The 14,076-nt window shown below is 40.2% G+C and overlaps 1 protein-coding gene across 24 annotated transcripts in view; it reads right to left on the bottom strand.

The window, feature by feature from the left end:
• Positions 1 to 14,076, bottom strand: part of TENM2 (teneurin transmembrane protein 2) — a 1,977,383-nt gene that overhangs the window by 379,424 nt on the left and 1,583,883 nt on the right. For 21 of the 24 annotated variants that reach the window (XM_058722697.1, XM_058722719.1, XM_058722713.1 and 18 more), the window contains one exon: positions 75 to 284. The exons of the other annotated variants lie outside the window; for them this stretch is intronic. In XM_058722697.1, the coding sequence (XP_058578680.1) occupies positions 75 to 284 (210 nt within the window). The remainder of the gene's footprint in view (positions 1 to 74; positions 285 to 14,076) is intronic. 24 annotated transcript variants of the gene reach the window in all.

Raw genomic sequence — 14,076 nt, 5'->3', positions numbered from 1 at the left:
AGTTGTCATTCTGCCGGAGACGTGAGAATGTCACACAGACAACACCACACATTCAGACACCACAGTTTCCTTACCACTGCTGGAGGCTTGCTGGGGCCCTGAGCATGCTCTGAGCAGGTATGAATTGGGGGAGAACTCCTCATCAGGGTTGGTGTCCATGATTTGATGGGAGGTGTTGCTGTCTAGCAATGGCATCTGGCAGCTAACTGGTGGAGGATTATGGGAGCTAGGCAGCTGAGCAGATGGGAGGAGGCTAGACGAGGATGTAGGTGGAATGGGACGACCTGGGAAAGAGGACAGAGGGGTCAAAGGTCAACAATGAGTGTCATGAGAGCATCCAGAGAAAGTTACATTGAAACCATCTCACAATATAAATATCCAAAAAAAAAAAAAAGGAAAGAAAAGAAAGAAAAGAGAAAGAAAGAAAGAAAGAAAGAAAGAAAGAAAGAAAGAAAAAAATGCTCCAAATGTATTTTTTTGAGTGTTTTGATGTTTCTCCAAATGTCCAAATTCATACTGCAGGTAGCTACATATTTCACAAAATGAGCATGAGTGGAAATATCCATCTAAAGGGCTGAAGTGCAATCATTCAGGAAAACATCCATTTCTTTCTATCTTCCCTGTTACAGCCCTACTATAATTCCCTATAATCTCTCACTGGACTATCTCTTTTACTGGTCTCCCTGCTTCCTCTCTTGCCATACATCCAGACACCCCCTACTGTCTGCATCCCTTCTCTACAGCAGCCAGAATATGTGTGTGTGTGTGTGTGTGTGTGTGTGTGTGTGTGTGTGTATGTATATATATATAATGTTTATTTTTGAGAGAGAGCACACGTGAGCATGAGTGGGGGCGGGGCACACTGGATCTGAAGTAGGCTCTGTGTTGACAGCAGAGAGCCTGACAAAGGGCTCAAACTCATAAACCGTGAGATCATGAACTGAGCTGAAGTCAGATGCTCATCTTACTGAGCCACCCAGCACGCCCAGAGTAATATTTTCAAGACAGAAATCAGGTCTCATCACTTTCCTGCTTGGCACCCTTCAACGGCTTCCCACTACATGTAGAAAGAAACCAAGACTCCTTGTGATGACCTACGTGTTTTGTCTCCTCTGGTACAAGCTGCTTCTTCTACCTTACTTCCAATAGCGGCCTCTACTTGCCCCCTTATTCTCCAGCCAATGTAGCCATCTTTACTTCTGTTGCTTGAACATGCCATATCATTCTGTCTTCTGAGTCTTTACATTTCCTGTTCCTCCGTGTGGAATATTCTCGCCACCTGCCATCTCACTGATTTTTACAAGCCTGCTCCTTCCCTAGAAACTTTTCCTGTTTGCCTTCTTGCAAGCCGCTCACCTATGTGCTGTATCCTATTAGCTTGTTTAAGTTTCTTCATACCCCTTAATACTATGTGAAGGTGGACATCTGCCTACATTACTCACCCCTGTACCCTCAATAATTTCCTAACGAACAGCACTTGCGGAATGAATGAGCAACCAAACTGGTTTAGGGTAGAGGTAGAAAGGGCCACACATTTGCATCCTAAAGAATTTGCCAATGCCCCCACTCTGTCCACCACCATTTTGTTCTTGTTTTGTTTTGCATACCATGGGGGAATTCCTACAAAGCTAGGCTACTCCAGGCAGGAGGAAGAGTAGCCAGCCCGCAGGTGGTGGGCAGTAACTTGGAGCTGCGAGAGGGTCAAAAAGTTCTCCTACCACACAGAAGCCTGCTGCAACCTCTCTTTCACATGGCAGGGAGCTCCTGGCAGCCAAATTGCTGAGTGAAGATAATTACTGTGTGTACTTTCACCTGATTCACCCTTACATGTTGGGGTCCTTGGAATCGCTTGCATGCTGGTTTGCTCATTTGGAAAGTTCAAAAAAATGAGCCAAGACTAGCAGCCCACGGGATATGCCCTAGAGCTGGAGGTGTGGAAAGAATGGTAGGGTGTTGACAAAGCAAACCTAAGAAATCAGGTTAGAGTTTCAACTCAGGCAAGAAGTATCTGAGTCAGAAGAAATGTGTTTTCCTGGTTTTAGATGCACTACATATGTGAATATGTTTTCAGCACCTCAAATGGATGCCATTTTTTTGTGGCCACCTTTACAATTGTATTTCTCGATCTATTCCTCAGGACATTAAATGTTATTGTTAGATCAGTTTGGTTCAGTAAAATTTAAAAGTGAGTCTTATGTATAATCCACTCAATATTGAGAACATAAAAAAAAAGACAGGGCCACCTAGGTAGCTCAGTTAACTGTCCAACTCTTGATTTTGCCTCATGTCATGATCTCATGATTCATGAGATTGAGCCCTGCCTAGGGCTTTGTGCTGACAGTGAGGAACCTATTTGGGATTCTCTCTTTCCCTCTCTCTCTCTGCCCCTCCCCTGCTTGTGCAAACACATTCTCTCTCTCGCTCAAAATAAATAAATAAACATAAAAAAATAAGACATCATTCTTACCCTCATAGAGGTCACAGTCTAGTGGGGGAGGCAGACAGTAAGTACCATGTGATAAGAGGAGGAGGCATGTAATGACATGGTGTTGTCGAGGTGAAGGAAAGGGACACTTGGTCTAGCCCTGCCAGGGAGAGGTCAGGGTGGAAAGTTCAACAAGAATTCCCAGGACAGTTGATGCCTGAACAATCTTTGAAACAAGAGGAAATGGACCTCTGGTAAGAGGAAACATGACAAACAGTAGCACTGAGCCCCCAAGCCACTAGCTTATTGCCCTTTTTGAGGGTGGGAGTTGCAGAAAGAGACAGGGAATAAGAGACTCTTACAGCTCACATGTTAGGGGCTCCTGTCCAGTAACACAGTTAACAAATCATCATCCTTGAAATAGAACAATGGGTAAGTGGAGTTTGATTTGAAAAAATCAATTTATGTATAACAGTTTGGAAGCCATGTAAGGCATGTTCCTACCAGAGGCTCTCACAAAGCGAGCCTGAACACCTCAGAGTTCCATCAGAGTTGGGGCTAACATTAATCAATACTTCTCCCATAGTTATCCCTCTACTAACTACCATCGTTAGGATTTTAACTGCCAATGTTTCTGTGCAATGACTGTCTGCCACTCACTGTGTCAGCCACTTTATATATAACATCTATTTCCCAAAATAATCCTATGAGGTTAGAATTATTATAATCTCCATTTTGTAAGTGGGGAAACTGAGGCACAGAGCAGTAAAACTCATAGTTAGCTGGTGACAGGGACCAGGAGTAAAACTCAGGTTTGTGTGTTCCAAAATCTACCCTCTAACCACTCTGTATTGCGTTTGCCCTAACAGCATGATGATGACAACGATGACAACGATGACAACAATGATGGAGGAAGAGGAAAAGGAAAAGGAGAAGACGAAGAAGAAGACGACAATGACCTATAAGGAGCAGGGAGGGTTGATTTACAAATCATGTTTCCTGTTTCCCATCTCCTAGTCCCAAGGCACTCTCAAGATTTCAAGTAAGAAACATTTCTTTGAATAAATGGTTATTTATAGCATCTATCATCTGGCAGAGTTCAAAGCTTTTCTTGTAATTTTGTTATGAAGTTCAAAGTGGTTCCTTCACAGCAGTGTTACCCTGTGCTTTCTTCAACGTCCTGAATTTGGAGGTGTCCTGACCAGGGCACAGTGAAGTCAGTGTTGATGTCCACTTAGCAGTGAGGCTCTGGTAAGAACAGATTCTAACTCACAATCAATAGGCTTTAATGTTTGTATTATTGAGGCATATCTGGAAATGCATGTTGAAGAACAAGAATGGCTGGAAGCCAATTTTTAAATTCCTTTGAGTGACTGAGGTGGAACTGAAGTTCAAGTGCAATTTTCCAGGAGCCTGATATGATAGTTGCTGTGAAATCACTCTTTACATGAACTTTTTGAAATTTTGTTCAGCATGAATTCATATCATATAGTACAGACAGAACTGCTTTTTAATTTATACAAATACAGACAATGGAAGAGCAGTCATACCACAATGAAAGCACTGGGGTTACGTCAATGTATTGAAATACACATCATGGAACTGTCTGATTCCTGTTATTTTCCTGCCTTCTTTAAATCTGTGCTTTGGTAACTCCTTAAGCTGCTTGATGGTACCTACCATTACTTGGGAAATTTCTCAGTCCCTAGATCTGTCCCCAATCAAATTGTGTGCTGTTCTCTGTTTGCTATGTCATTTGCTAATTTTGTTCACTTATGCTACATTTTTCCCCCGACTATTCCAACTGACAGAGACCATCTGTACAGACACAAACAGGTTCCAAAGTACAGGGGAAAAAGTTGGAACTTATACAGGCTCACTTTATAGACCATGATTTCTTACTAAAATACCTAGTGTGGGATGGGCGTGTAACCGGGGGTATGTACTTATCTAATTCCTACTTTATGCATTACACAGATGCCCTGACCCCCAAACTATTTCTGAAGTTTCATTTTGAATGTGTAGAGAGTCCCCAGAAAATAGAGGGAAACTTGGTTTAATTAATCTGTTAAAACAGCAAGAGGAAACATGCAAAGGCAGCAATATGTCATTCATTAAACTCATATGGTCTTGTGTATGTGTGGGTGTGTATGTGTGTGTCTTTTCCAAGATCCCCATGTAAATCAAAGTCTAACTAATTATCTGTGTGATTGGGTTCCCCCACAACCTTGAAAATGGAGACTAATTTAGATTTTACTAATTTATCTTTTTCCAAATGAGTAAGATTTTGAGATAGTTTCAACTCGTAAAATATTTCTGATTAAAAGATCTACAGCTGGACAAAGAAGTTCCCTTGATAACTAGGATAGATTGGTAGTTTTGGATTGCTGTATTGAGAAGGATTTGGGGGTGCCCTGGATTCAGTGGGAAACAGTGGCACGATCAATTAGAACAATCCTGGACCAGGAATAGAGGAAAGGCAGAAGGTGCCAAGAGCTTATTTGCCACCCATGATCCAGGCCTTCATTCACCAACAGCTTCAGCCATACCTGAAAACTTCATCCTACACCATCTGTGTTTGAAGGAACATTACTCCAATTCCCATCATCTCAATTACACCACCATTTTCCCTCCTTAATCTGATTTGGATTCAACTTTAGTTCTCCAAGAAAGGGCTACAATCTCCCCTCCATCCCCAAAGCAGTAAATATTATCTGTGAAATTGCTGGTCTGCCCAAATGTTGTTAATACATCCACTAATTTATGATAGGGACCATGTTGCAGATCAATTCCCAAAATTCACTTAAAACAACTGGTTTCTTTTTCATTCAAAAGATTAATGGCAAGAAGATATTAAAATATTCTGTATAGACAATGCATAATCGATCTATGTAGTGACAAGGTGTCAATATTTGGTGGAACAGACAGAATGATCAGAAGACAGTAAAAAAACAAACAAGAAACCAAAAAACCAAAACCAAAAAAAAAACCAAAAACTAAACAAACAAAAACCGAGTACCAGGAATAAGCAAACCCAAAATAATAATTTCATTGGCGGTATTACCATTTAAAAGTAAGATCTCGCTTTGTGCTAAGAAATGAGCAAATATTATGCATGTATTTTTCTTTTCAAAACTCACAACTTTTCTATGAACCAAGCACTATTATCACCCCCATTTACAGATAAAGAAATAGGCTATCTTTCCTATCAATGCTCTGGTAGCAAACAGCAGAAATAGCTGGATTTGAATCCAGGCAATCTGACTCCAAAACTCAAGCCTTGAATGGTTCATTCTAGTATTTCTGCATCAGACAAGAATAATTATTAACAAATGAATGAGATGTGAATCCCAAACTCATCAGTCCCCTTCTGGAATGTACCATTGAGGTTATCCTAGGGGAGGTAATTAACCATGGGCAGAATCAAGGCTCCTCCTGGAAATTACCACAGTGACCACTCACATCGAATAAATAATGATTTGTGAAGACAGGAAGCAATTTGTGAACCAGAAACTGGAAATCCTCTGTGGCTCTGTAAGTTCAAGAATTTAATAAATAATAGCTTTTGAGTTAAAGTTGAGTATTGCAAAATAACTGTATTAACGTAGACTAAACAGTTGGTTAGAGAATTCAAACAATTGTCCTAATGACATTTCCTAGTACTTTCTGCTTATTCAGATATTTGACTAACCATTTTCCTCCCCAAATGCTTGAGGTTTGTGAAACCCGTATTTTTGATGGGAATAAAGAGTGAGGTACCTATTTGTGTAAAGAGAAATAATTTCAGTATCTGAGATACTGCCTTCCTATTGCTTGTAATCAATGAATTTTTTAGAAATGTGGGCCTACTTGCTTTTGAGTTCCATGAGAACATTTTTCAGGAAAATATATCAGTTTTTGGAGTTCTGCCTAGTTCTGCAAATGTGGTTTGCAGAGGGCTGTGTAGTGGGACATTCTTCAAGGTATGATGGGCTTCAGTGACACACTGGGGCATGGTAGCCATAGTGACTGCCACAAAAGGCACAAACAAGGTACCCTGAAACTTTAGCTGAATTCTCTGGCTCCAGCTGAAGGGACATGGCTGAAGCCACCACACATCTATTCAGCCTGTATTATGTGCTAAGCATCAGTTCAGGGATTTTATTTATGCCCCTTCCATAATTATTACAACACTGTCTAGAGATACACCTGAGAGTCATTACCAAGATGGCCACTCAGGTGTGTGAATTGCCACAGCTACAATGGATTATTCCGAAGCCTGGAGTTGCCAATTTATTCCATTCTCAATTTTCACCATGACGCAAATGAAACCTTGGACTCCACTGGATGTGATCTTTTGCAAACGTTTGTTTCTGCCTTCATGCATGAAGTATTTCTATGCACTATGCAACCCATTCCTAACTTCTTGGCCTGCCTCATTGTTTCTGTCCTCCAAAGCCCACGTGAGGAAGAGAGAGGCACAGACTTTGGAGCCAGGCTGACTGAGCTCTGCTACTTTCTGTGTGAGCTTGAGCAGCTTACTTCACTTCTCTGGGCCTGATGATAATAACAGGGACTCCATACGTTGTTGTGAAGACTGGAGAGAATATATATAAGGTCCCTAGAATTGTGTTTGACACATGGTAGATACAAGGGCCTAGAGGGAGCTAATGACACTTGGAGCTTATTGTTTCCAATTTGTTCAGAAACAACTACTGTGTGTGTGCATGACTGTGCCATAGGTAGGGAGGCTCAGGGAGATGCTGAGGCTGGAACAACGCAGCCATCTTACCACTCAAGGGGAGACACTGCCTGAGAATGAAGTCAACAGGGCAGCAAGCAGAGATGTGCTAAGAAGGGAGAGACATTCCTAATGGCATCAACAGAGTACCTGGAATCAGCCAGGCCTGAAGCAACATTACCACTAATGTTTTCAATATACGAACTAATTTATTCTCTACTCTACCTTAATTTTTTGTTGTTTTGTTCTTTAAGCCAGCTTGAGTTGATTTCTGTCACTTAGAACCAAACACATCTTGCCTGAAACTTATTATCAAGTCCAAGTGAGAAAATGACTTGGCCAATGTCACAAAGTTATTTAGTAGAACTGAAAATAGATTCCAGATTTTCTGTCTCCAGTATTATAAGAATTCCATGTTCTGTAAGCTGACTCACTTCCTTTTAAATCACAAGAAATCAAACATGTGGGGTCCCAGAGAAACCACTTATGGTGGAAAGTATCTAGATTTATAAGAATATTGTGGGTACTAAAGAGGAGAGATACAGGAAGGTAGCTGTCGACTTGTTACCCATCAAGCATGCACTGTAGCAGCTGTTTGTCCTCAGAATTGGAGAGGAACTCAGATCACCTTCTAGCAGGTGCTGGGCCTTACATACACCACACTGATCTTGGGGTAGGGTTAGAGGGACTCCATTTCTTATCTACATTTTCAATTTTTAAAAAAGAACAGAGACAGGAGTTTTGATTATAATTATAGAATGCAGAAGACCACAATGAATGTAGCATCTTAAATTAAAATACAGACATATATACATTTATATTTTATACTGATATTATATTTTATATATTCCCTGTAGCAGCCTGCTTATATTTATTGCTGATGTTAGGTTGGATATGTCATTCTTAACAAGGGACAATGTTGCTCCCCAAGGGACATTTGGCAATGTCTAGAGATATTTTGATTGTCACAATTTGTTGTGGTGGGGAGAGGATGCTACTGGCCTGTAGTGGGTAGAGATCAGAGATACTGCTAAACATCTTACAATGCAGAGAATAGTCTTCCACAACAAAGAATTTCCAGGCCCAAATGTCAGCAGTGCTAAGGTTGAGAAACCCTGGGTCAGCAGGAGTGATGGCTTTAGATTAGTATAGTTTATGTTACATGGTCAATATTTAAGTTCTTTTTTCCAAATGATAAGAATTGGACAGATATTAGAAGTGAAAAATTTGATTCAGTGAGAATCAGATCACTCCCCACCCCCATAAGAAAAGTTCAAGCAAATAAATTTACATTGTCACTGGGACATTTATGTTAGAAAGCAGGAAAATTTCCCTAAGTTGAGTCTAAGTTGTCATTGGGAGAAATTATAGCATGCCTTTGTCTGGAGCTAGGAGACCTGTTTGCCATGAGATGGGCTGTCTTCACAGAGGCAAGAGATTCAGGCTGGAGAATGTTCCAACTCAGTTGTAGCTTATTGAAACTCACCTGAGGAATTTCATAACCCCTCATGTCTTCTCAATGAGGCGATAACAGCCTAACTCATTTCATATCACCTTGTTTGAAGTTTTTATTTTTACAGAAGACCTAATTGCCCTCCTCACTCACACTTCAGTGAACTCACTAAAGCCCAGCTAAGCATTTCTTGGAAACAAAGTGTTTTTAGATGGCCCTGACAAAACTATCCTGATTTCCCACAAGCTATTATACATAATTTATTGGAAGAGTGGCAGGCAGTTGGACTTGCCCCAGTGAGGGGGCCTCTTTCATGAGCGCTAGCATGAACTATCTTCACAGTTCGGGGCTCTATGCATTTGGGTGTTGTTACTACATCTAACAACTTGCATGTTTATATGTCACATCTTCCTGGAAGCATTGCACTTTGGAAAGTGTCAAATATAGATCAGGCTATAGATGGAATGTAGACTTTATTTTTGAACTAATATGATTTCTATACTTTTCTAATGCCAGCCCTTTCATATTCATAATGCCAAGTGAAACAGTGATTCTGTGCCACTTCCCCTTTTGAGGACACAAATCCACTTTACCTGTGGTGACACAATCCTCAAATACCTTCTGACATCTCAGTTGCTTGACACATGTACCTAATTATATTACCCAGCTCCTTTAAGATTAAATAGCATTGTTATTTTGGTGATGTGTAAATGTCTAGATCAGTGCTGTCCAATAGAACTTTCTGTGATGAGGGGCATGTTCTATGTCTACAATGTTTAACACATGTGGTTACTGAGCCCTTGTAATGTAGCTAATTCTACCAAGGAAGTCAATTTCTAATGAATTTAAGTTTATATTCCATAGCCATATATGGCCAGTGGCCACCACATTGGGCAGTATAGTCTAGACTATGACTCTAGCTTTCCAGTTATTGGTATCCCTCACTCCTATGTTTCTCCCTTCCATACAAGAGCCAACATATTTCTGAATGTACAAATTTGTTCACATGCTTCTTCTTTCAATTCTCCCAAGAGTATCCACAGCTTACATAATAAGGTTGCAACTCTTGTATGGCAATCATCTTTTGCCAGATCTTCCTGTTCCCTATCCTCTAACCACATCAAAACTACTATACTACTGAATACCTATCTCTCTCTCTTCACATGCCTCTGAGTGCATAGTAGGTATTCCCTTCTCATTGGCAGTCTCAACTTCCTCCCGAACACCTCCTTAAAGACTCAGATCAAGTATAACCTTTTTTATGTCTTTCCTGATCACCCTGCCCAGAAGTATCCAGAACAAACTTCTATTGTTATACAACTGACCCTTAAAAAATGTGGGGGCTAGGTGTGCAGACAACCCATGCAGTAAAAAAAAATCCACATGTAACGTTTGACTTAACTACTTGTAATGATTAACAGCCTACTGTTGACCAGAAGCCTTACCAAAAACATCAACAGTCAATTACACATATTTTGTATGTTATACCTATTATATACTGTATTCTTACAACAAAGGAAGCTAGAGAAAAGGAAATGTTAAGAAAATCATAAAACACATTTACAGTACTAGACTGTATTTACTGAAAATCATCTGCACATAAGTGGACCTACACCATTCAAACTCATGTTGTTGAAGGGTCAGCTGTACTTGTGATATGTTAGCCTATTTGTCTAAATGTCTGGCTTGTTCATGACACTGTGACTGGGGAGAAACTGTGGATTATACACCTTTGTAACATAGCACCCAGATGAGAGCTTGTACACAATAAAACAACAGTGTGATTGGATGATTACAAAGTTCACTCCACAAATACTTACTCAATGTATATCAAATGCACACAGCATTGACTTCACTGTTGGCTGTTGTGATTGTTGGTCTTGGGTATTGGGTGCCTCTCCATGTGTAAGTATTTTATTGGAAAGAAGTGATTCTGATTTTAAATGTATGTTTTCTACTCTTAACCAAGTGGCTAGAGTATTAAGTTATTACTTTGGCTGATGCTCAAATAAAGACCCAGCAATCTGTGACAAGCTTGGAGAAAAAAAACTGTTAGATTTATTAAGAGGCAATACATGAGTCCCCATGGTGGCACATTTCTAGAGAATTTTCCAGGGTGGTGGTGTGATCACATTTTTTTGGACTAGCTACTGAGCTTAGACCTAACCACTGTGTAAGATATGATCCCACTCTAACAATAAAAGTTTCCCACTCTAGGGAACTGATGGGGAACTGTGACCCAAGCCTACCTAAGAACATGAGATCAAAGTGCTGAACCATGTGGATGTTGCAGTCCCTTATGGAGTTGTCTGTCTGAGCTGAATAGCATGCAGAAGATATATTGGATGAACCTACACTACACTCCCAAAAGAGCTTAGTTGGGGGGAAAACTGCTGGAGAAAGATTTAAAGAAACTGCATGCTCATGCTAAAACTTAATTTTCAAGGGGCCTTGCAAAAACTCCCCCATGACATGTGGAATCTAGTTTACTTGTATGTTCAGTTCCTGGGTTCATGGTATATGGAAATAACAATATTTGATCACTAAGACTTATTGAGTTCTTTGTGTCTAGGCATTACTTCCAATTCCTTTACATATGTTATTATATTTAATCTTATAGCAAACCTTTGGGATAGGTAATATCAACTTCACTATAATGATAGGAGACAGTTTGGTTGGGAGGAGTAATTTGAGTCCAGGCATGCTGGACCTAGAGCTCATAGCACACTGTACAGGAAATGACAATGGAATTTAGTTAACCTTTGTAAGGATGAAGTACCAATCACTGATGACAATGTGGTTGGCACTGAAACTAGAATAAAGTTCAAATCTTGGCAGAGCCAAGTTACCAAGTCTGGGTAATTTCAGATAAGTCACTTAACTTCTCTAGGCTCCAGGGTGTGTGATAAGCAGAATGTGCATAAAATATATGTCACAGATTAGTGTAAATATTAATTAAGACATTATACAAATGTTTTGAAGTAAATGTTAAGTATTATCATCATCTATTAGAAGGGTATGAGGTAGTTGTCCTAGTCCCCCTCTAGGACATTTTTAAAATTAAATAGTAACATATACGAAAGTACATTGAAAATGGTGAAGTGCTCTTCAAATGGTAATTGTTTTCTTTTTCAGTACTGGAAGCTTTCTTTTTCAAAAGCTTTGTCTGCAGATAGCAAACAGCTCTCAACTCTAAGTCTATGTTTTGCTATGTGCCTTAGAGACAATGAAGATAAAACAGGGGCTCTAGGCAGGAGATGCTGGACTGTTTCATCTCTCTGCTGCCTATACTCACATTACCCTACCTACTTCTCATTGATTGGTCCTTGATAAGATGCTAAAGATGAGATATATTAGGATATATATCATAACCAACAGAAAGGCTGAAAAGCTCCCCATTAAAGATATAGAAATATTCTGAAATGGGAATGGAAAACATAAACTAGACGTACGAGGTCTAGTCTTTTAGGACATGGATATCCTATACATTAGCTCATTCCTTCTCTGAACAGCATTTGAAAGTTGTTGCCTTGTACCTAAAAAATCTCCACTAGCTGTATAGGGAGACCAGGGACCCTTACTGTGGCTACCAGATGCTAGCTAGTTGTATGACTTAGAGCAAACTTATTATCCTTACCAGGCCTCAATTAACATGTGCAATGTTACTGCACTATCACATGACAGCACCTAGTACTTTAAGAAATGTTATGATGTAGTTTCACATCTGTCCCTGTGCATGGAAGGTATTCCCTTCTCGCTGACATTAATTTCTTCTGAACACCTCCTTAAACGTGTTCAGCCTTCTTTATAAGTCTTTCTGGATCACCCCATCCACTGGTACCCAGCACATAGTTCTATTGTACTTGTAGTATGTTAGCCACATCAAACCCACAATGAATCCATATTCCAGTGAAAGAGGATAGTATTCACTAAAAGCTTTTGAGCATTCACGATGTTGTAGGCAGTATGCTTAGCACATTTCTTGGTTTGTAATTTAGGTAATCCTTCCAAAAATATTGGAAGGTACTATTATTATCCCCATTTTACAGATGAGGAAACTGAGGCTCATAGAGGTCAAGGGATTTGACCAAAGTCACACAGCAAGTAATAAACAAAGCCAAGACACAAATTCAGATCTCTAGAGTTAAACACACAGAGTTATTGCAGCATTAACTGTTGAAGGGTGGGTAATTCCAGCTAGGATAAGCTGGGAAGGCAGATTAGAAGAGATAGCAGTGTGGGTGTGACACAATAATCTGTAGGGAGCTCTCCTTCATCATTAAAAAGCTACCATTTCAAAATACCATCCTGCCTGCATAGAAAATATGAAGATCAATAATTGGGTCAAGATCACAGGTGAGGTTGTATCCTAACAGGAATTCACAACCTGACTCATGCTTTCCACATCTTCTCTAAGTCTGGCTTCCTTTTTTCATGAAGGTCAGAATGAATCTTCAAATTTCTCTTTTCAGGCCCTGCAAAGGCAGGTGTGTGTGGTAGTGTTCTCTGAAGGCTCACTTATACACCCTTCAGGGAAAACTATGCATTAATATAGACAGCTGGAAACATGAAAAAAAAAAAAAAGGTGGGGGGGGGGCTTACAGGGGACAAGAGGAAGCATTAAGGGAGAAAAGAAAGAGAATTAACTCTACCACTGGGAGCATGATAATCATGCCTACCAAATACACCAGCCTCTCAGCTACTCAGCCTCAGGACTGGGTGCACAGTGACACATCTGGGTCTAAAATAGTGCAGTGCTATACTATGGTTGGAAAGATGTGGAAGGGGAGATGTTTCAGAGGGTTTTCATGATGCCTAGCAGTCTAGTGGCCAGTTAGATGACAAAGGTGTATTCAGCTCATGAGAAGTTGTTTTGTGTGTGCATGTGTGCACATGCGCACACACACTCTTCCTTAAATTGACTAGAGTCAGCAAAATTAATACGCACCCACAGGGCCCTGTTGGAGAAGTCTCTATTTTCATAAATAATGCTTTTCTCGCCTTTTACAAGCCTGTTTGAAGACCTGCAGTGCATCCTGGCTACAATTCAAAGCCCATCTAATGAAAGCACCTCCACTGTCAGCAATGTTAATGTCACTTTAAAGAGTGTGAAATGTTGCTAAATGTGTCAGGAAACAATTAGATAACATAAGAGGCATGTTTTCTCAGTGCACAGAGAAATATATTATGCAGGCGGGAGATAAACACAAAGTTTTCTGAGCTCCAGCATATTCAGCACTCTCCCTCCCTCTCTCTTTTTAATCCAACAGAGAAATTGTTTGGCAAGAGTAAGCCCTGTTTCAAATACTTGGAGAAGGGAGAAAGGCCTGCTTTGCCTCTGACTGCTGTCGCTTGAGCCCTGTGCTATCAGGCTCAGTGAGATACAGTCTTCCACTCAAATTAAATGTGTGCTCTCCTAATTAGCATTATAAATATAGGTTTCTCTGAGCCAGAGTTGATAAAATTACAGTGTTGGGC

This window comes from Neofelis nebulosa, chromosome 1, assembly GCF_028018385.1.
Source record: "Neofelis nebulosa isolate mNeoNeb1 chromosome 1, mNeoNeb1.pri, whole genome shotgun sequence".
NCBI lineage: Eukaryota > Metazoa > Chordata > Mammalia > Carnivora > Felidae > Neofelis > Neofelis nebulosa.
This window is presented reverse-complemented; position numbering and strand designations above follow the sequence as displayed.